Raw genomic sequence first — 23231 nt, forward strand, 5'->3', positions numbered from 1 at the left:
CTCTCTTCTCCCACTTTGAGAACAATGCAGCTCATTACAATTTGTGTAGACAGTAGAAGTCCAGCATCTGTTTCAACCAGTTTGACCAGTAATGGAATGGTGAACTGATTGGCTGCTGTCCGCCTCCAACCAGAAAACAGAGGCTCTCCTCAGATCAGTACAGACATACTTTTGTTTCTCAAAGGACTGACAGTCATTTTGTGTTATGGCTGCACTATGATGGTCATGTTTTATTCAATAGACACTGAATAGTTTGATCATGAGAACACCGAAGGCCAGCATCACATTGAACTGCGTTGGTCAACCAGTGTTCCTAAATAACAACCACGATTAAAAGAAAAACATCAAGTAATGTAAAAAGAAGCTAATTGCCCTGGCCACGTATAGTAATTGAAAAAGGAAGCATGTGAGAAATACAATTTACAGTTATTGACCGCATGTACACATTAGGAAGATACTCACCACGCTTGGCTTTTTCTGCCACAGATCCATAGGCAAGTAATATTGTAAAACACAAAACATAATGTATTGGTATAGCTAGGCTGCAGCAGTTTTGATCTCACGTCATACGTTTTTGTTGTGATACGACATTTGATCGGCCATTACAGCTGTCACAGTGCACATGTTTCAAATGTGTTTCTAGGTACTGTTCTATTTATTCAAATGTTGATTTACTTGATGGCAAAAACTTACACACAGAAAGCTAATTCATTCATGTGGCACTTTATTTACAATCTGTATCTTGAGAAGACCAAGAATATTTGAAAGCATAAAAGTGACCTTAAAAATTGCCCGTTATCAGCATACAGTGAAAAAAGTACAGAATAATAATATTTACTTTGTGAAAAATATAACTCTATTCATCATTCAAATGTGAGCTATGCAAAGGAGTATAAAGACAGCTGTATTTTACCCTCAGAAAAACAATATTCATGAAAATGACTTAAAAGTAAAATGTTGAATAGTAGATACAGTGTTTTGTTAGCAATACACCCACTGGCTTAATTTTTTTTATACAAAATGTACACTATATATATGAATAACCATGTGAGCTGACACACCTAAAAATGGGATGTTTTACAAAAAGTATATAACTAAGTTTTTTTTTTTTTTTATTACAATCAGTAGGGTTCTCTGTGATTGAACCTACTTATTGAACCGATTGATAAAGGCTAATTATATCTATCGGCAATCTGATTTCTACCACAATCTAGCATCGATAATAATCTGGCTAAAAAAATAGAAACTATAAATCTATAATAATGACCAATAAAAAAAAGTGTCTGTTGCAACAAACACAGACAGGGAGGTGCTTACGGAGGGAAAAGTTCCCAAAACATAGCCCTTGTCCTCTCTTGATGCTTTCTGCTGAGGCAAAGAAGGTAAAAACTAGTTTCTATTAGATTCTTATTAAGACCTCAGCTAGAGAGAAGAGACATCTTACATCTATGCACTCCTTTGGCACCATATTGCTAGGATCCATGTGTAGTTTAAAGACAAGACACGAAGGTTCATAAGTGTTCTTAAAATATGAGGCTGTTCATCGGCAGGCCTGCTGCACTTGATTAATCAGCTCTCCAAAACGGTCAAAGAGCCCCTCCAGCCAAGCTCTATTCTGCAGGCACTTCTGGATGGTTTCCTCCTGCCCCAGCTCACCCGCCTGCACACGCAGTGTGGCGATCTGAAGAACAAATAACATGACCCTCATGCTGAGCCTCCATAAAGCAAAGCTCTATGACAATAACAAGCGTCTTACCTCATCCCTACACATGAGGTATGTGTGGTACTTGTAATGCTGTAGAGAGTGATACAGCGAAACCCACTGGGTTTTTTGCTGGTCCACCGTGTACTCCTGAGTGAACAGACATGCAATAAATGGTGGGAAATAGCACCCTCTGCTGGACAGTCCGAAAGAGCAGACCCATAAACAGAGTGCCAAAAGGAGTTGAGATAAGATTCTCTGAGATTGTGAATCCTATTCTCGGTTTGGCATTTGAAAAGTCATCGTTTTGCATATTTATATTGTCAAACATGTCCATCGTTATTCACTGAAGAACTTTGTATCGGTGTTCTTTTTGCCGATGCGGTTAAACAACCATGCTGTTTTCGGGGTCTCCTAAAAAGTGATTGGGGGTATGAGAATTTGGCCCAACGCCAGTGATATATTAATGGTGCTCAGATTGGCACTCAAATTCCCCGTTGCTATTTGGGATTCTAGTTAAAGGAACCCATTTCAAAATAAAAAGGAAAAAACTTGTCCGCATTTAGAAGCTTAAAAAAAAAAAGCTACAGCAGCTAACGAAATGATCACAAGTGTCCTACTTGCGGCACTTGGTCAGGCATCTCGTCAGGCTTCATGGTCTTTCTGTTGTAGGCCATTCCACCAAGTCGGACTTTGAAGGCGGGTGTTTTCCCATCGTTTGTCAGCTCCGTAACCACCGTAATCTCTGGCAAGATGTCCAGTGCCGTCTGCAGATAGACGACATGATCACATTACACTGTTCTGTTATGTTGTGAAGAGGCAGAGTAGGTCCCCCGACTAGCTTCCAGCAATGGTCGTTCCCACAGAGCAGTGAAAATATGCTGTATGTGGGAGTATTTTTGTATGATCTCTTTGAATGTGCTTCACTGTATCACGAAACGGCGACAATCGAACAAAACCTACCTTAAGGGCTTGCTCAATGTGCAGCTTGTGAAGCAGGCGTTTTCTGTTATCACTGATTAAGCTGTCCATCCTCCTCATCTGTGGAAGCAGCAGCGCATCTGTGGCCATGAAAGGAAAGGCAAAGTCAGGCCTCTGGAGGGAATCCATCTTTCCCATATGCTTAGCATTTACCGTTGGCTCGCTCAAGTTCAGCCAGCACATCTTCGTCAAGGGCAACGCTGACGAGCAGCTCCACAAAGCTCCGGAAAGTCTCCTTCATAGTTCGTGTGTTGAGAAGTCGCGAAGCGAAAGGCACTGGGGGGTTTAACTCTATGAGAATAAGACAAGGAGGTGATAACAAATTCCGACCACGATCCCAATTCAAGATCCCAATCCGAGAACGATTCAAGCGCTTCTTTACCGTCTTCTTCAGCGGATGATCCCGAGGCAGCGGGTGACAACGCCTCCTTCCATTTTTTCCTCTTCTTGGGTGGGGGCTCTGCTCGTTGCTTGAGGGGTTTGGGACGAGGCTTTTGGCCTTGAGATGACGAGAAGGGGCCGCCTGTCAAGCCCAGCAAAGTCTTTACTTGAAAACCCCTGTGAAGCAGACCAAAGGATGGCATCACTGAAGCACCTGCAACATGCCAGAAACTGCTCAACTCTCATAAGTCTGCAGTGTGAACACACCTGAGTGAGTTCATGGGCTTGCAGCGCGGCTTCCGACTGCATACTCTGACGTATTCCCTTTTGTTAACCGTGTCCAGAAACTTCACATAGACCCTTTGGTACATACTTTTAGCATCACCAAAGTATCCAAGATACTGCACAGACAAAACAAAATATGTTGAATTAGTAACCAGGAAGTCATAGTTGTTGATGACCACAACGAAAAAAAGTGAGTGTATACTCACACTGTTTGTAGCAAAGAAGACACGCTTTCCGTCTCTTAGCTCTGGCACAAATTTCTGCAGCAAAGCTTTCTGGACTTTCCAGATGGCAGGAGGCTCACTTCCTGCACGCAATGTCCCCTGGTAACATCAGACAATAAATCATTGATTTGACTGAGAGAAGTCAAATAGTTCTTCCTTTAACATGGCATCATTTGCAAATTATTGTATACCTTCAAGGTCTCAATATCCTCATTCCTTACAACAAACTCGTCTCTTTCCCGATACATTCCTTCCCCTCCGCTGTCCGACAGCTCCTCATCAGTCAGTCCCTCGATTGCCACAGTTATTAACTGAACGGCGAGCTGGCCGGGCGGCGTTGCACTGGGCCCCTGCTTGATGGCGGATGTTGTAACTGTGGTGACTGTGGTTGGCATTTGAGCAGCAGTGAGTATTAGTGGCAAGCGGGTGTCAGTGATGCTGAGCGGCACAGTGGAAACTGGGACTGGTTTTGGCACCATGCTGGGGACGGGGTTATCTGCAGGAAGATGAAGCATGCCAATAATATACTAGAGTTACTTTTATTATTGAAATAAAGGCCCATCTGTAGTAGGAACCTTTGATCCAGCCCACCGTGTAAATCCTAAAACCAAATATCTACTAATACACTACTATACCTGGCTTGGCTTTCTGTTCTGAAGGCTCATCAAGGGCAGAGAGCACTGAGCTAATGCTGTTCCTCAGTGCCTGGTTTCTTCCCGTGTGCTCCTCTTCATCGGAGCTAAACGACGGCAGTGTCTCCAAGTTCTTTTGCAGCTCATCATCCAGAGGTTTCTGCTGAGCAATCGTGACCTGACTTTGCTGGGAAATCAGACAACTTGGCAGAGTCTGAATTTTAGGGGTGAAAACACATGATAGTGGTGGCGCTTTGGCCAAGGTAGCAGGCTTTTTGGAGCGGCTAACAGTTCTTGAAGGACTTGGGGAGTACTGCTGTTTGGGGCCAGACTTGATGAAGTCCAGGAAAGAGCCAATGAAACCAGTTTTCACCTCTGGTTGTTTAGCTTCCACTTCCCGAATCTTCTGCCTGATTCTTTCTTGCTGTGGACAACCGTCATATCCACTTTGTGAAGCAGATGGGCTGACGTCGCCACCCTTGGAGTTAGGCCGCTTTGCCTGCCCAGTGCGCTTGGCTGGTTTATGTGCTACATTATCTTCTCCAGAAACCTCTGACCTTGTCAAAGACTTAGAGTTGGCTTCCTTTTTGGGGAAGTCCTGTCTCCTTTGGCATTCTATGGAGTCATTCTCAGTTTTAATACACTTTTCATTACTTTTGACACTGCTGTGGAAAGCGGAGGAGTCGTAAACTTGCCCCGCTGAGTGATAGTCACTTTCAGAGCTGTCTCCATCCCCATTTGTGTTGAGATCAGAACTGTTGCTGTGGTGAATGGCCTGCCCTTGGCGGTCTGTAGAGATCTGCGCACGATTTAGTGTCATCGCCATGGCGTGGGAATTAGTGTCTGTGAGAATCGTGTGTTGAGCTGTTGAGAAACTCGGTGACATTTGCGTTATATCCACCGTCTGAAAGGGAGTCTTGGCATCAACAGGACTCACCATTGCTGCCATTTGAACTTCTGCGGAGGACGCACCTTTGACAAAGTCTTGCGGCGTTACGCCGCAAGCAGCCACAGTAGCAGCCAGTATGTCGTCAACGTTTGATAAAATATTCCTGTCATCGACAAGTAACATGGAGTCCGAGAAGCAAAGAGAGTTAAGAGCAAAGTGGTTCTTAGCATCATTTGACTGGTGAATAGCTGACTGGCTGTAATGGTCTTTAGAAGAGTCGGAGCATCCCGAGCTCTGCTCAGACACAACTGTGGCCTGCTGGCTTTGTCTTGCAGAGACATTGGGACACATCAGTTCCCGATCCATCTGAAGGTACTGGATATTAAGAGGGCCCAAGCCCTGGGCTGATTGAAGACCTTGCACTGACACAACCTTTGAAGACATCTGGGCATTGTGCGCAAGGGGCTGCTGAAGAAAAATCATCTGGTTAGGCTCCACGAGAACCTGAGCACTTGGGACAGTGATAAAGTGGGTGTGGTCTTGGGGGGGTTGCTGTGCTTCCGATGATTTGACGAGGACAGGATGCTGCTTAATTGGTTCTGGGCTAAGAAGTACATGTGAAGTACTAATACTGGAGTTGGTTGTTTTTGGATTGGCATTTTCTTGTCCACTGAGGTGACTGTGCTGTTCTGCATTCAACTGTGTGAGATGGTCACCAGAATGTGAAGTGTCTCTGATGACACTTTGCGTTTTGTGGAGATCATCCATTTTTGAAACAATGTAGATTACATTGTTGGGAGCTGTCGTGGTGCCGTTTGCGACCAAGCCCTCCATGGATGCCTGTTGGAGAGCCTGCAGCTCCTGGATAGGAAGTTCTTCAAATGTGGCTTTTCCATATGTCGGCTTGATGTCCTTTAATGATGGTGAGCTGATATTATTATTCAAAACTTCAGTAGTCGGTGGGTACGTAGCAGACACAGTCTCATAAATCTGTTGAGTCTGCACGGTTGCCTGCGGTGAAATGGTGACAGGAAGTCTTTTATTCCCCACGGAGCCTGGCATCAGGGTGTAGTCTTGTGCAGACGTGGACAGACTCTGTCCACAGGTGGATTGGTAAGAGGAGTTTATGGATTGTACAGGGGTATAGCGCTTGGACTGAGTCACCGAAGCCCGCTCCTGTGACTCTGACGTATAAGTCACATTCTGAGAGTGTGACGACGAATAGCTCTCTGAGAGAGTCCCCTGACACAAACCCTGAACCTGGACACCATACTGTTCTTGGCTCAGCATTGGACCCGAAGTGTACACAAGAGTCGAAGATGCCCCAGTGTCGGACAGACTAGACAGAGAAGGTAGTGTCTTATAAAGGGAGGACAAATTGCCTGATGAAGGATGAGGGGGCTGCGACTGGCTGTGTGTTGTGATATAGGTTTGGGACAAAGTGCTAGGCATAAGGCTGGATAGTTGGTTGGCAATTACAGAGTTTGGCTTCTGCCCTGGGTTGGAATAACTCTCAGGGGACTGAGATACTAAGCTTTGAGAAATTCTGTGATTCTCTTCAAGGCCAGCAGAAGCTAACTTGGAGGAATACTCTTTAGTTGTTGGCACTGTGGTGCATGAATAGCTTTGGGTGACTGAGTCCGCCTTGTGTTGTAGGGCACCATTGACCCTATGAGATGAATCCTTTTCTGTGGAAGGGCTGCAAGATTCCGGAGTCTCACTGGGTCGGTCTTGTCGGAAGGACATACCTCCCTCACTACCAGAGGCATAGTATCTCTGTAAGGAGTCCTCGGAATTGGGTACTTGGTCCGAGGCTATGTGGCTGGTAGAAGGTCTTTGGTGGTGTTTGATCACGCTACATTCTCGCTGAAGTGCTCTCTCGACAGAGCCAGAGAAAACAGTGGCCCCGTAGGATTGTGAGGCTATATGGGGGGCAGGAAGGTTAAACTGTGGCTGCAGGAGGTGGGGGGCTGACTCCTGAGCTGAGCGGTACGTGGAGGACTGGACTGGTAGAATTGAGCCCAAAGCGGGTCCAGAAAGGTTAAAGGCCAGGGCAGTTGGAAGCGCAGATTGGCTTGGTTTGAGTTGCAGGAGGGAGTCCTGATGAGACAACAGACCATTGGTGGAAGTGCTCAGGGCTGGCTCCTGGAGAGCCAGGGAAGAGCTGGTGGAATAACTCTTAGAAGTATATGGACTGGTGTGTTGATAGTTTGTCAATGCAGCTGGAGAAGGAAATGTGGCAGTTGAAGGCAAAGCACCAGTCAGGTATAGCTCTGTGGTTGATGAGTTGGTACCTGAATTGCACAAATGGATAACAGTCAGCAGTGTGAAGGCAAAAATGTACATTATCGGCCAAAAGCAAATTTATTTATTTTTTTGCTCTTGCAGTTTATGATGGATGACCAATGTGTTCTAATGTGTTTTCACCTGCTGTCCACGATGGGGGTCTAAAGGGAGCGACGAGCGAGGCACTACTTCTTGACTCCATGGCTGAAAGGAAACTCATGATTGAGGTCTCTGAAGTATTAATGTTTGTGTCAAGTGCTCCTGCAAGTCAACAGGGAAAGACGAAAGAAACCAGGACGCTAATTAGTATTTTGAAAATGACAATGCCTAGGGTATAAATTAGGTAATTTGATAGTGGTAAAACCTAACATTTGTAAGTGTCTGAAATATTACTTAAACCATTAGCTGCTAAAGTTAATAAATATTTAATGATGGCTACAGTTAGACCTTGGAAGGAATTCTGTCATTTGCCATCATCTTTAAGGGGAAAACATTTTCGTCAACATCATGACATCATATTGCCTTCCAGCAAATAAAAAGGGTCAATATCAAAACAAAATGCTTCATAACTCACCTGTGGCAGCAGCAAGATGTGCTGTGGTGTAGGTGGGGAGCTGCTGTACTGAAGTAAAGCTCTGCCGTTGAAGGAGCCCTGCATCAAGCTGTGCTGCACCATAACTGGAACTAAATGCACAAATCGCAACTGAAGACAGCTGCTTTTTTTTTTTTTTTTTTTAAATGCATTATCAAACATAATGCTAATGATCCGGGTGATACTGTTTGCTTCATGATCACATTTCCTCATTACGGCATTGTGACTTAACTGTGCAAACATTTTCATCTGGAGACTGCCACGTTATGCTGTTGTACAATAAACAGCCATCCGGTCCTAGTCTTGGCAGTTGAGTTTGGTGACATAATTTTTTTTAGCACATTCATTTCTGTGGGAGTTGTCATTTTCGGTAAAGTACTGTGATCTAAAGCAAGCATATAACCATCTTGTACAAGTTACTGCAATGGGACCACGGTGGGTTTTTAATTAGTCTAAAAAAAAAATAAAATAGATATCTTAAAACCTGTCCATCTCAGGTGACCTTTTCTTGCATCTAATCTAATCAGATGATGCAAGAGCCAATAACGTGTATGCCCTGATGATGGGAGTAACTTTGTTTTACTGAAGCTTTAATCACATTCTCAATTGCAGCATGAAGTTAATTCACAAGTACTTTTATTCAATACATCGTGATTATTCCTGTTCTCACTTTACCTTTTTAAATACATAGAGCCATATCACGTTATGTGTCACTGAAGAGTTTAATACACTGAAGTCACCAAGTATGGTTGCTATTACTGTGGACAAAGTTGCAATAAGTTGGCTAACTTTAGCATGTTATGCAGTTCGCTCCTCCACTGTGCTTCTGTAATTACGTCGTAAGTAACCAACGACCAACACGACTACTTTATACGCATAAGTATAACAAAAGCACACAACTATTGTTATTTTGGGGACAGAAACTCATTTGCTGCGCTTATTGTTTTTGACTTTTCAACTACGTTGCTGATTTATGACTCGAGAAAAGTAACAGTACAAAACCCAGAAACTTGCACAAATGCGCAGAATATGTCTACGAAATTCGATTTTAGTTGACCAAAAACTGCCCCAAGCACACAGAGTAAGATACACACGGTGCTAGCTAAAACTAGGAGGGTAGATCGCATAATATAACCAGTAAGGAACCGGCTCACAAGTTAGCCAAAACTTGGGAGCACAGATTCTGAATTCTTTTAAATGCGCCTTGTTTCCTTCCAAGCGATTGATTCACTTTATAGTCCTCTAGAACCCCAGCTAGGCCCTCCATCACCGACATTTCCTTCGTAAGGTGACCCACCCTCCCCGCCTGCCTGCCTCCATCCATTCGTTACCTCTGCTTGATGGTAGCTGAGTCGCGGCCATAGGCCCAAGAAGCTGCGGGCTGTGCTGCCGGAGCCAGCGCGTCCGCAAAGCTGGAGCTCGGGTAGTTACTGTCCATCATCCGGTGAACGGCTCTCTTCCCCGGCGGAGCTTCGTAGAGCGGCGGACACACATCGTAGCAGCTGCGGTGCGGCCGACTACGGCAGTCCGGTCGGAGCGGTGCACGGCCCGCTAACTTCCTCGCCGTGAGGTCGCGCTATTCCCCGGATGAAAAAGTGCGCTTTTCGACCCACACCCCCTTCGTGACTTAAGAGCGTGTGTTCATGCAACATGCTTTCGTACGCATGTATTAAACTTCCCACGATGCATCGTACGCACTTCGACTCATTGCAAGTTGTTCGTACTGCAACTGTGTAATCTAATTTCACATATTAAACAATAGTTCTCGACATTTTTCAGTTAAAAAAATGACTTAAGTCAAAGTACTGTGCCACCATTGATTGTTTGATTTAAGTTTGGTACTTCATTTGTATAGTAATGGCTGTCTCAATTAGGAATTAAAAATACATAACTAGAAAAAAAGACGTGATTAATTATTAAAAGATGCTGCACAAACATTATCAACAATGTCCTTCTTTGGGATCATAATAAAGATCTGTTCTTAAAAGTAAATCATTAATTTTAAATTGTTTAAGCGTTTGACAGTGTTGAACCATTCAAGTCTAGGAGAACATTTGATGAAATTAGATGTTACTGGAAAAACGTCAATAATTTACTCTTTATTCATTTCGATTTTTGCCTGCATGTTATTTTAAAATCGGGTGGCATGGTGAAGCACTAGTTAGCACGTACACCTCGCAGTTCAGCGGTTGCGGGTTAGATTCCACCTCCGGCGCTCCCTGTGTGGAGTTTGCATGTTCTCCCCGTGCTTGCATGGGTTTTCTCCAGGTACTCTGGTTTCCTCACACGTCCCAAAAACATGCATGTTCGTATTTATGGAGTTTCCTTTGTAAAGTGCAGTTATGAAAAAACATTTTAGAAACAAAACATTGAATTCATATACAGTATTTATTCATTTAGTTTCTAGATAAGATTTAATTTATCATTCAAAGTGTCTTGATAAGATTTTAAATAGGTCTTGCTTCTGTAGGCCTTTTTTCACCATAAAGAAAAAAAAGAAGTGATTTCGTATTGCAATCATTCTCAGTCTTGGACTCACCTGTACAGATATTTCGAGCAATAATTACAGTAGCGAAACCATCCCCAGAACGACATAGAAATAATGTTAAAAAAACCTGCCGCAACAAACAGGAAGTGCTTGATCCTAGTTTGCTGCTCAGTAAGAGGTCAAAAACTATTCAACTGTGGTGCTTTGACTTGTGAGTTTAATTTGTCCGAAGACCAAACATAACTAAAAAAAAAAAACACTTGTATCTCAAATCATATTTTGCCACAGAAATGAATGGAGATGCCATTAACACGTTCCAGTCCTTGTGCCTATTCTTACGTGTACTCTTTGGCCACAACCTGTGGCATTTTGTAGTGCTTCTTAGCATTGAGCTAGCCAACATTTAAAATGATACAGCAGTTATAAATACAAATGAATTCTTGTTTTATGTTTACTTTGAGAATAATTTTCAAGTGAGAGTGGCAATAAATAACTTGAAGCCTCATTTTAGAAGAATATTGTGCCAAATTGCTGTTTGATGTGGGGGGCCATCATCTTGGGCTCGTATCTCAAATTTCTGCTTCAAAGTCAGTGCTAAAAAAAATATATATATTGTCTGAGCGGCGGCTCATAGCTCAAAATCTCTTAAATCGAATCACTCCTAAGTCAAGGCACCACTGATGTCATTTTAACTATAATTCAGTGTAGGTTTGGATTTTAGTGCAGAAAAATCATAATACAGGCTCCTGACAATACATTTTAGGCGTAGACTCTAGAAGGTTAAGATTAACAGTGGATTAAATAAAAACATGTGAGCTTGATAGGACAGTTCAATCCCTATGATAAACAGGAGGCACAGGCAACTTGTGATGAGTTGCGTTAAAAATCACAGTTTGAGAATTGATGTGAAGCTCCCGAAGACTCTACCGACGAAGACTTCCATGTCGTGAACTAGCAAGAGAAAAGAATACGTAAAGTGTAAAGAATGTGACTCCATTCTTTTTTTACAGTAACTGTGTTTAGTTTAGTTACCCTGGATAGGGAGGAGGTGGGGCATCGTGTTGTCCGCCTTTTGCGATAGCCTGCTCATAAGAGGGCAGTCCCGGGGGCTGGATTTCATCCATCGGGGCCGGAGGTGGTAGCACTGGCTGTAAAGACATCTCCTCTAGACGACGTATGATGACGGCGGCATTGCTCCTGGGACGAACCCGAACTGAGCTGTGGGGAGGGCAGAAGACATTTTGCATAACGGCCAACAGGTCTGGTGTTTTCAAGTTATAGAATAGTTATTGATGGTGTAAAAAGATTACATTTAGGTTTTGTAGGTGTGTGCAGTCACGTTTGAAAACAAAAGATCAAGTGTTGACCCCACTTTTTCTCACCTCGCTTGACTGAAGTCGTTCCTACATTTGCCTGGACAAAAATACCAGCCGAGTAGGCCCAACATGACGAAGATCACCCCGACGACAATCAGCGACACCAGGAGGGAAGTAATGTCAACCCTTGCGGCTACCTTCTCCTTCTCTGTGAATCATCACAAGACAAAGAGTGAACCTCACGGTGTGACGCTTTAAAACGACAAACCAGTTTTACACCATTGCACCGTTTTGATGATGTAGACTTGTGGCTGGATTTAAAAAAAAACAAGTAAGACAAATGTCCCATAAGACAAATGCATGCCGACTGATGAGCATGTGACTTTCTTTTTAGATGCTCAAGTGGTCAGACAGGTTTTTAAAGAGCAGCAATTCTTTTTTATGACGTGATTTGCAGGTGTTTTTGTAAACAAGCCTTAACTAAACTCTGGGTTTGTAAAGACAATAATTATCAGTTTGTGTTCATCGTTGTGGTTGTACTTTGGACTGCATGGAGGTCAGCAAAATAAAGTAACCATTTAAAATTGTAAAAAAAAAACAAATCAAATTGTGAACAAAAGCAGTGCTTTATTATCTTTTATCATAACCATAACTTTGGCTGTGTTTGAATAATTATACAGACTGTAATTGCTGCCTTTCAGTCTTCATTCATGGAATTTGTCAGTGATGGCCATTCCATCCCTCAGACCCATTTTTTTTGTACGGAGGATGAAAAGTATTGAAAAAGGACAGTGTAAGCAAGGATGGGAGTGTATTTTATCTGTCCCTGTAATCATCCCCAACTGGGTTAGGGTTAGTACTGAATCACAGAATAATACTAAAATGATCATCCTTACCTGCAGTGTATTTCTTCCAAAAGTCATTCTGTAAAACATGCAAATCTGTGTAAATCATCCCATTTTATCTTTCAATTTGACATATTGCGTGACTTAACTGTAGCCGAGATGTCTTCAAAGACCTCCCTTGCTTCTTCGTAATTGCAGTCCTCTTCATTACACTCCCTTTCCAAGTTTCCAGGGACAAAAATTTCAAAATCGAACCGGTTGAACAGCAGATGACGACCCAGGAATGAATTTGCCTCCCCTTCATCAACAAACACTGACAGTCCAAAGAGATAGCAATCACACTTCAAGTGTAGGCAAAGCTGCCAAAAGTATTCAAACAATTAACTTATACTTCTGTCAAAAGGAGACTTTTGGTAAAAGAAGTACTGATCTAACTTTGGTTTGGAATTAAAAGTAAGAGTATAACCTATAAATGCACTGACTTGAAGTACAAAACATTGCAAAATGTTTTACTTTTAATTATATAAATAATTATTGAAAATTGATTCCCATTTGATAATATAGCACAGTGTGTGGAGAAAAACTTTGTCCGCACAAAACATATTGCATGTTTGTCTCTCAATTGTGAGGTTAGGGATTGAATCAGCACCTTTTAATAGAATATATATTTCAGGTTTACAATGTTTTTTTCCCACCAATGTATCTATTGGTTCAATTCGATGAGGATTTTCGCTTTTTGTGGGCCACCCCGGTTCTACCTCATAGCTGGGTTCCACTTTGTCGTTTGTAAGTTGTTGTATCACCATTCACCACTAGATGGCAGAGATAGTTTGGCTGCACTTGAACTTGGTCATAAAACTGTCCAACGTAAATAAGCCGAATATATATATATATATATATATATATATATATCTGCATATAATTTTGCAGATATATTATATCTTGCAGATTTCGAATGACATGCAAGACAAACATAGTACCCCAATAATATTAGCTTTTTTTTGTTGGGGGGGGGGGGGATTGTTGAGCAATTTTATGCTTCTTTTAATAGTAACTTTGGTACAAGAAAACTCTACGCTGAAGGGAAGAAAAATCACAGTATGTGGCTCTTTTGTTGTTTGGTTTGAACCCTTTTTTGTTTAATAGTGAATGCATGCATTAAGAAATGTATTTGGGGAAAAAATAAGATAATGCATTTTGCACGAACAGTATGTAGCTTTTTGTTCATACTGTTTTCAAATTGTTTTAGTTAGGAAATATGTGGTTTTATGTGGGCCCTCCATCATTTAATTTGCCCACCCCAGCTCCAGATGACTCAACGGTAAATCATTTATGGGTAATATATAAGGAGAAAAATGACTTACCTGCATCTTGTGAACCGTCCTCTATAGAGCGTAACTTTCTGACGCAGGCGAGATCTGCATAGGTGAAGAATAGGAGGACGAAGACGAGAAGGTCAAGATGAAGCAACATGTTCACGTGTGTACAGACACATTAATAGGCCGTAAATGGAAGTTTCAGCAAAATAAAGTCCACTAAGTCCTCTTCTACCCAAAGCGACAACTGCCGTTTATATCACTGGGAGCTAACGTCGACACACAATATAGCGAAAGTATGGGAGCGGTACATGTCCTCGCACTGATAAGACACTGTAAACGTCACTAACTATTTCCTTGGCAGTTTTTTGCGTATCGACCTAGGCTGGTGTAAATAAAAACGGCAACTTGTTAAAGGTTTGTTTCCTCGAAGGCACGCGTCCCTTCCAATTTGTTTTAAAGGTGACTTGTTTACTCTATAGTCAAAACTTCTCCCCTCTTCCGAGAACTACCTGCGCAGGCTCGACCAATCGATCACTTTACCTGGATGACAGGATGAGTGATATGTACGCAAACGGACGCTAGATGGCAGCAGAGGCAAGACGCCACATTTGATTGTATGTACTATAGTGCAGGTAGAATTTGGGGGGAAATATTAATTGAATCCAAAAACCGTTTGCTATTATACCGACCTTTCAATTGAACTCTCCCCAAATAAACTTACCTTTCTTTCTTTTTTCACATCTGAATCTAACAATACTTGAATTGAACAATTCAAACTGTGTATCGGCCCAACTCAGGCAACTTCATATTGTAAGTCATTGTTTTAGTGTTCTAAATCTCCTCATTTGAGTCACAAGAAGGAATATACCCAAGAAAGGTCAGGTCATTCGTGCTCATAGAATGTTGATACTAGACGCATTCGATTGATTCAACAACAAAAAATGATATTTCAAAAATAAAACCAATTGTGTTCAAATCAAATCTTTATGAAAAAGAGGGTCGGCAACAAATGCAATTTTTCATATGCAATCTATTTTAAAGTAATATTTTAAAGTATTTTTAATGACATATGCAATCAGATAAATGTGGACAACTCTTTTTTTTTTTAAATGACCCTTTAAACGCCAGGTTTTGCCTAAGTGTTTGAACTGCATCAATCTGTTTGACGCTTTTACAATGCAAGAGCTATACCATCACGTCTAATGGGTAGGCATAAATGACATCTGTAATACAATGCTATCTTTGGGATCTATACGCTTCTTTTAAAGGCACTCAACCTCTAGCTTGGGACCATATTGCTGTGCACAGGCCTTGTATGGGGAAAACGTTCTAGCATGGCCTTAGACAGCATTATTTTTTGAGGAGAGAAGGGACGTTTGTATTTTTTTAAGTTTTTGTGAATGGAGAAAAGTGGTCGGCAAATTCGGTGGTAAAATAAACAGAAAACCTACAGAAAGAAGAAACTACAAAGTGGGATGAATTATTCGGATTTCAAAACATAGAGAGATTTTGTACTTACTGAGTAAATTTATGACTCAATTAGGAGGAGATCATCATTATTACAGTAGACAAAACGTTTTGTGACATTTTTTTCCTGCTCCATAAGCTTTTTATCATGTAAAATACTGTATATGCTGTGGCTCAGTAAAGGTTGGGAAACTAAACTTCCGAATACTCTTCCGAAAAATTAGTCAGTCTATATAACTCGTGTGTAATTTAGTCTCGTGCCCTTCTTTACCCCCTGATGTCTGGATTTTGGCCTGTTTTACTGTTTCTTCTCCACATTAGTGCCTAAAGATTCCCAAAGTGAAGTGTTTTAAAAGGAAAAGGGAGACAAATTCTCCATTATAGCTTGTGTTGACTCGAATGCTTTTTGGCTGGACCTCTGTGTAAAATAGGTTGATGTTTCACACAGGCTGTCCCTGAGTCTCTAGGCCTTGTGTCCAGTGTTTATGTAAAGCAGATATGATGTAATCGAATTTTATCTGTCTGACTACTGCACAGTGCTAATTGAAGGGACAATGAGAACTTCTCTCTTGTACTTGGCGAGGTATCTGGATTGTGTCGAGTCTCGGGATTTATCCAGAGGAATGTTGACACGGAGAAAAGGGCAGAAGAAAATGATGAATTCCAGACTTTATCTGCCGTGTGATGTCAAACCGTATCTGTCACTTACTACAATATTGTAACCCGAGTGAGAAATATCGTCTCTCGCTGAGCTATGCATCGAGTTCCCCCGAAGCTCACGCACAGCGAGGCAGCTGTTCATTGCGCCTGTTCATTACTGATGCAGTTCTTTACAATTCAACAATGCAGAAGCACCTCTATCTGACTTGGATAACAATAACGGCAGATAAAATGACCCTAGTATTTACATCTGGGACTTCTCACATGAAAAAAAACACTGAATGAGACAAATTAGAGGCAAGGGAGAGGGAGCAGTAGCCAGACTTTAAAAAAGAAAAAAAAAGACAATATTCCAGCCAAGATACAAAGCTTTACAAACATTCCATTAACTTGATCACATGACTCTTTCTTTGCACTGTTCCAGCTTTTTGTGATGGTGAGCGCATGACAGTTTGTTGCCCCGATAAAGGCTGGAGATGAAACTCTCGATGAACAACTTGCACTGAGTGTTGAGCTTCTGCAGACAGACATCTGAACTGGCAGGATAGGAAACGGGAATCTTGCTTAATTTGAGTCAGGTCTCAAAAGACTTGTCCCGATTACTATTTTACTTATGATAAAATGAAGTGCTTAGGGAGGGCTGTAAAATTGGAAGTTAGCTTGCACCAGTCAAGTAGCCTGCTCTGCACTTGTCAGTTATACTTATTCAAACACATTCTCTGATCGCAAAGCACCTCAAAAGGTTATTTCAACTACACACAAACTCTTCAGCAATAAAAACCATAAAATCATTTTTGGAGGATTACACAGGTCAAATAAAAAAAAAAAAAAGAATCACACTTTTCAAAATCATATTTTTGCAGGTTCTGACCTTGTTTTTTCTCTAGCGCATCAGGTCTTAATAATAACAATAAAAAATATGTGATCTACTAATATATTTGGTAATATTTATGAATTATTGCTGAGGTTCAGCAACAGGTGAAGTTTTTTTCCTGAACTGTAATAGCTTAAAGTTTAATAGGATAAATAAAAAAATAAAAAATAGCTTAATCTCTGATGTGCGAGAAAAAAGTAAACATTTTCGTCAAGAAGTTTAGAGACACAAAGCCATCGCTATTTAAAATTTTTCTTCGACCAGTGTTATTAACAAAAGAATCAACTCAACGATTTATTTGTGGATGCTCTTCTGTGAAGAATCAACTAAAGAGTTACATGTACCACTAGGGGCATTTGATTTTTGATTATACATCCTTAATGCTTCAGACCAGACTCGGAGAACATATTTGTTGCAAGATAAAAACTTAACTCAGTGAATCATGCTGACCACATTGCCTAGCAACGTTATGAATCACCCCCCACAGCTCCCAAGTGTTGCTAACACTGGGACACGCAACGCCGATCCGAGCACGACGTGTTCATCACATTTCGCATTAGCGCCGACACCTCTCGCGTGGTTCCCCGACAAGTGACCTCATCATTACAGCCAATTTCTCAACTCAAGTCACAGCTCATCTAATACTGGCATGTTGTCCTTTAACTGAAACCAGATGTCAAAAGATGCTTGAGGACAAACCCTCAAAAAAAAGAGTCACACTTTCAGGGACAAAGATGATGTCCATTTGAAAAAAATCAATCATTACAACAGCTACAATTAAAAATGAACCTGCACAATACCAACAGTTAAAAGAAAGACTCAACTGCATTGAGCTCCACTGTTCTTTTATTGGATGGGTATAAAAGTTGAGAGAGCGGTTGTAAAAGAAGGAATCCAAGGGTCAGGCAGTTGACAGATGGGCTGAAGGTGGAATCTAGGCAGAAGGTGACAGAGTTTGCAGGCTGGTCTTGACAGTCGCAAGGTTGGCTTTCCAGGAGCTGAGGCTGTCAAATAGTTGCTGCCACTGCTGCTTGCCAAAGGTGCGGTATGTGCTGTGGCTGATGGGGAGGATGACAGAAAACATTTGGAAAAACATATTTCATTCAAATATTTTCTTGAAAAAGATCATTACCTGACAACAACTTTTTGCTGTGTCTGGTCTATTTTGCAGCAGATCATCTTTGTCCGAACAGCTATAAGATGGAAACAAAAAAAGGCATGAAAATTGTGACATAAAAGTCATCACTTTCACACTTCAGTGACACCTTAACAGAAAATGCCCAAATATGAAGTTTAAAAAAAAAAAAAATGTATTCAATGTCTTGTTGTGCGACACATTCTAGTGAAAGTGAACTTCCTTCACCATCAATGACAAAAGCTTCCACATCATCTGCTCCGATCAGAAGCTCCTGTTGCATGGTGTCAAAGGAGATCTCCTTGAATTCCACCGCCATGCCCATGAACGTGAGCAGACGCATCTTGGCCATGTTTTGCTCGTGGGACAGACCTGTGGGGAGCGACACAAGTGAATCATTAAGCTGTTGCGGGCCATTACTTTTCCCCTTAGGGACTTTCCCAGTGTACATTGAAGAATTAGGGGTTCTACTCATCAATAACAGGACTACACAATATCCGGGTAGTCCATCCAACACGTGCATTTACAACTGATCCTTCAGTAGTGGGGGACGACCACTGCTGACACAGACATTCCTCGTCTATGTCAACTAGTGGGGACTATGCTGGCTCAATATTTACCAAGCAGAAGGCTGTGATGTAATGCAGAAGGCAGTAAAAGAATATTACAAGTCTCTGTTCACAATATTTGTTTCAAAATTGTGTTTACAAACTGATTTGTGATGAGGCGTTGTCCATTCTTTGTAATATGACCCGTACAGCATGTGTGAGCATGGGTAAGAACGTAACAATGTGGCGGATGAACTTACCGAGAGAGTCAATGAAGTCTTTGTTATTCTGGTAAAATTTGACGTAGGCCGCGAGCTTTGCACTAACAAATATAGTCAACAGCTGTAAAACATGGAGAGAGAAAAAAAAAAAGAGCTTGTTCAATGGAGCAAAACTCAAGTCAAAATTAGTCTTTGTCTCAAGACTTCACAAAGCAATAGTCACATTTTGAAGATCGTATAAAGTGTCTCAATAAAGTATATCACATCAACACTTACGTCGTGGATGAGCTCCCCCTCCAAAAAGCGCACTGGCTTGAGAGTGAGTAGGTGATCAAACAAGAAGGTGTTGGGGTCTTTTAGAGCACGAACTATGCATCTAAAGAGTACATAGGGAGATCATTGTGGAGAATGGGAAGCAAATATGAATTGGACCCACTAGGAGGGATGCGCTGCAAGTTTACCTGTGAGCATCAACGCGTGCTTGAGACGCATTGTCCTCTGTGTAACTTCCCAGCAACTCCACCATCACTTTGGCTGCAGCCTCACTGGCAAATCAAAGAAATTCATTTTAAACTGACACCCGTCAGACAGTGTTTAACTTAATAGCGTTGTTGTTTTTTTTATATAGCTAAATATGACGTTTACCTTTTTTTGCAGTCCACTAGTGCTTCATACACCAGCCTCAAAAGAGTGTGCTTCTTCTCTGTATTCAGGTTCCAGTCAACAATCCACTTGGCCACCTAATTGACAGTTGGAAGAAATTCTAAGCAAAATGGCAAAGAGATCAACAAGGCGGAGTGAACGTACCTGATCAAGGTCAGTGGGGATGAAAGTGATGGCGTTGCAGGCAGCTGCCACCTTGATGAGGCTGCATAAGACTGTGTACCTGACTGGTGCATTCTCATCCATGCCATGGAACAGGTTACTCAGCCTGGTGCACAAAAAGCATTTTAAATCCTTCTTTAAATCTTCGTCACATTAGATCTATGCATCCCACTGGAGAAGACAATGCATTCAGAATAATATATAATCTCAAACAGTGTCTCTTTGCTGGTCTTCCACGAACACTTTCAATTCCATCAATTCAAATTTGATTTTGCACTTCATGTGTACTCCCTAAAGTTCTATGGTGTGATTTCAATAAGCAAATACTTCAGACAAAGACTCACAACTGCATTCTGAGAGAAGGTCTCTCTCCTTCATGGAACTTGACCAATTTCTCACACAGACTCTCGATGAGAGCTTCTTGCTTCTCTGTGTCCAAGATCAACAGCAGCGATACGATGCTGTTCATCACACTTTCCACATCTGTGGAGGAATAGAGAGATTGGGTTGTTATACAACCATACATGTTACTTGCTGTATATTGTGGCTCATTTGTACCAGTTTTGTCCGAACAGAAATTGTTGAACGATTTTAACATGATAAAGGTGGCTTGGACTACTGCTTACCTTTATCATCATCTTTGAGACAAACATCACAGGCCTCGATGATCTGAGCTAGGTCTACGTGAAGTCCACCTTCAGAGTTCTCCTCGGAGATCTCAGCTCCTTTAGATTTGAGGAAAGCTCTCAACTCGGACGCCTTTAAATGAATAAACAAAAATGAAGATTGACATTTTGTTCAAATTGCATGGCTTTTTCATAAGTGGCGCTTTGAATCGAGTCGTCACTTCAGCTGGAAGCCATCTGTCACATCGTTTATTTGTTTTGTCTCGTTAACAATTATCTCATCCAACATCGTTGACATATGCGACAGCTTGACAAAACTCAAAAAGGACACGTACCGAAGTTTGTATTAAGACTTATTCGAGCAGAGTGATGATGATGACCCACCAATTCTTAATTTAGACTATAAACAGTATGTGCGTCTTTATTATGCCCTACGATAATCCTATACCTAGCCGCTCATACCGATTTACCGGGTTAGCTTAGCTTGTTTGCTACCCTTTCCAGCTCAAGAGCAACAATTGACGAGTTCAGCAGTAAAGACGATAATTAATCAACGAGTGGGAGCATACGGCAATACCTGGTCGTCTTCCGTGATATCGATGAATGCCGGGACACTCATTTTTGTTGTTTATGTGCGCCTCAGCAACGAAATACACGCTGCCACCCGGGTAGCCTAACCGGAAAAGAAAAAAAGAACAGGATTATTTACTTCCGGGTCGTTTTCTTAAAGCTACAGTGTTCCAAAAGAGACACGCACACCCTTTCCCTTTCAGCTTTGGCGTCTCACAAGCATTTTAAATTATGTCCCGCTTTTATTACAGCGAATTGTTTCCACTTAATTTCATCCTTGCAAATTTATGGCTAAATCCCCACATAGCTCTGCTGGATAGCTTCAGTTAATGTAGTTTTAGCCTCAAAGGTCAGCCAACCTCTTAAATTTGATGTCACCCAGACTTCCATACTGCATCCCTATCTTTCATTCACTTCTCTCCAGATATGCATCTAGTCTCTCTGGGAGATTAACCCTGGACAACTTGGATGAGAGTTACTGAGGTGAAACTGATCCCTGAAAGAGGTTATCTGATGGAGCTGAGGCCCATCTGCGTGGACCACCATCGCGGGCCTGTCCAACCCGGAAACACCGTGAGTGTCAGAGGGCAAACACCCTCCACCGTAGCCTCGCTGACCTGTAGGCGCACGTGCTCTGCCTCTGTGCCAAGCCCGATCCTGTGTATTGTTACAATGGCAGGTCACAGGGTGATGGAAGTGAGTGGGGTGAAAAGGGTAAGTAGCGCAAGAGTTCACCCTAAAAACTATGGCGTCGTGTTACAAACATGTGAAAGGTGCTGCCCAGACTTTAGTCCCAAAGTGAAGATACAGAAGTTGTTTTCACATGCAATCGCTCACAGCTCATTTGTCACTGAAATTAGAATCTTTTTAGGACTCACTGGCTACTGAGGTACTTCACGTGAAGTCATCATTCCCTGAAAGACGTCTTGCCACATATTTCTCGTTGTGCTTACAGTTAGGGAACTGAACTCACTGCAGTTAGTCTAAAAAAAAAAAAAAAAAGAGGGGAAATGGCTGATGGAGGATTTCACCATCATGCTCGCACGATGCGTCATCTTGGTGGGAAGGCAAGTGCCTGGTACCGAATCCCACCCTCACTCTCTGTTGCCCTTGTGCGCTGTCACAGCAAATTATTTATAGATACTTCTCCACAAGTGTTCTAGTGTACCTCTGCACCTTTCATTATCTGAATAACAACCCGTCATGTGCCTGGCATATTTCAAATCCTGAAGCTGTTCTTTTTACGACTTTGAAGCTCCAGGTGCATATGAGAATTGTTTTGTCTTCAAAATTCTATTGCAGTTATCTTGACGATGTAATGATCATAACATTTTAGTCAATACGTTGAAACAAAAAAAACGACTTTTGTGTTTTCAGTATGTGCGATGGAACCTTTTACGGTTATATTTCTCTGCATGACAACAGTTTTTCCTGTTGCAATTAGAAAAAAATGGTTCAAAGGTCAAACTGTCACCATCCATAACCATTGTTAATCGTACAGTTTGTTTTTAAGTTATATTCTAATTTTTTTAACATGCACAGAGATGCAAAGTAAGTTCATTGTTTGTGAAAGATAACAACTCTCACTGTACTCACTGTATAACATTCCTACCTGAAAATGAAAAATGCTACTCATAACGACTTGTAAATTATGGAGCATAGACTTGTCTTCTTTGCATTCTTCTTAGCACTAGTTCATTCATTCATGTGAAATACACTCGTGTTGTTCCCGCTATCATTTTCGTAATTAGTTATGTTTACGTAACTATACATTTCCATTGGAAAAAAAAAAATTGGAATGCAAAAAAAGCACAACAGAAACAGGGACTACTGCAGTTTTCCCGATATACTGTAAACGTTTACTTTTACCTTGATAAAACCTGACTAGTGCAGTCCTCAGAGGACTAGTTGACAATAACAGCAGGCCCACGTTTTCAGTAATTTATGTCTGGGGATATTTTTTACCATTCACTGGAAGAGTATTTGTCATTTGGCCTATCACTCAATCTGCTTGATGACGTCAGGTTTCCATTTGATCGTAAAATAGTGATTGTGAAACACCACATTGCCAAAGATTCAGCTTTGTGCAAGAACAATCTAATAAAACGAATCCAATTTCCAGGATGTTTCTCATAGAGATGAAACAACATATATATTTTATATCTAGATTATTGCAACCATTTATACTTTTTGCACAATGGGAATTATAAACAGTAACAACCAAATTTATGTTTTGTGTTGCAAGACCCCAAGAAATGTGTGCGATTCTTCTACATGTGGACTGTTTTCTCTAATCAGTCTTTATTTTGACTAGGTATATTGTGTCACGGAACTATGTTCAAATAAATTGAGGAGCTTCATGGAG

The 23231-nt window shown here is 41.5% G+C and overlaps 3 protein-coding genes across 4 annotated transcripts; all 3 read right to left on the reverse strand.

Annotated features, from left to right (window-relative positions):
• Positions 1 to 707: 707 nt before the first annotated feature.
• qser1 (glutamine and serine rich 1) lies at positions 708 to 9584 on the reverse strand. Of its 2 annotated transcripts, none has more exons than XM_085908092.1 (13): positions 9304 to 9584; positions 7955 to 8064; positions 7522 to 7641; positions 4209 to 7316; positions 3765 to 4069; positions 3556 to 3672; positions 3332 to 3465; positions 3066 to 3241; positions 2837 to 2974; positions 2666 to 2763; positions 2323 to 2469; positions 1757 to 1852; positions 708 to 1681 (listed from the first exon to the last, which is right to left on the reverse strand). In XM_085908092.1, the coding sequence occupies exons 1-13, from the start codon at positions 9411 to 9413 to the stop codon at positions 1541 to 1543; spliced, it is 4800 nt and encodes a 1599-aa protein (XP_085764218.1). In that variant the 5' UTR covers positions 9414 to 9584; the 3' UTR covers positions 708 to 1540. The 2 variants fall into 2 exon arrangements, with proteins under 2 accessions (XP_085764218.1, XP_085764217.1); XM_085908091.1 differs by having other exon boundaries at positions 4209 to 7388.
• A 765-nt stretch (positions 9585 to 10349) lies between these two features.
• Positions 10350 to 14463, reverse strand: prrg4 (proline rich Gla (G-carboxyglutamic acid) 4 (transmembrane)). Its single transcript, XM_085908545.1, has 6 exons — positions 13986 to 14463; positions 12771 to 12934; positions 12673 to 12700; positions 11843 to 11984; positions 11493 to 11678; positions 10350 to 11411 (listed from the first exon to the last, which is right to left on the reverse strand). The coding sequence occupies exons 1-6, from the start codon at positions 14092 to 14094 to the stop codon at positions 11384 to 11386; spliced, it is 657 nt and encodes a 218-aa protein (XP_085764671.1). The 5' UTR covers positions 14095 to 14463; the 3' UTR covers positions 10350 to 11383.
• Positions 14464 to 17769: 3306 nt separating this feature from the next.
• Positions 17770 to 21018, reverse strand: eif3m (eukaryotic translation initiation factor 3, subunit M). The gene is made up of 11 exons (XM_085908339.1): positions 20874 to 21018; positions 20297 to 20429; positions 20015 to 20153; positions 19653 to 19776; positions 19491 to 19585; positions 19307 to 19390; positions 19122 to 19221; positions 18885 to 18966; positions 18305 to 18448; positions 18074 to 18134; positions 17770 to 17999 (listed from the first exon to the last, which is right to left on the reverse strand). Exons 1-11 carry the CDS (start codon positions 20913 to 20915, stop codon positions 17876 to 17878), a joined length of 1128 nt encoding a protein of 375 aa, XP_085764465.1. The 5' UTR covers positions 20916 to 21018; the 3' UTR covers positions 17770 to 17875.
• Positions 21019 to 23231: the final 2213 nt, after the last annotated feature.

Source organism: Syngnathus leptorhynchus, chromosome 3 (genome assembly GCF_054491065.1).
Source record: "Syngnathus leptorhynchus isolate UIUO chromosome 3, UIUO_Slep, whole genome shotgun sequence".
Classification (NCBI taxonomy): Eukaryota; Metazoa; Chordata; class Actinopteri; order Syngnathiformes; family Syngnathidae; genus Syngnathus; species Syngnathus leptorhynchus.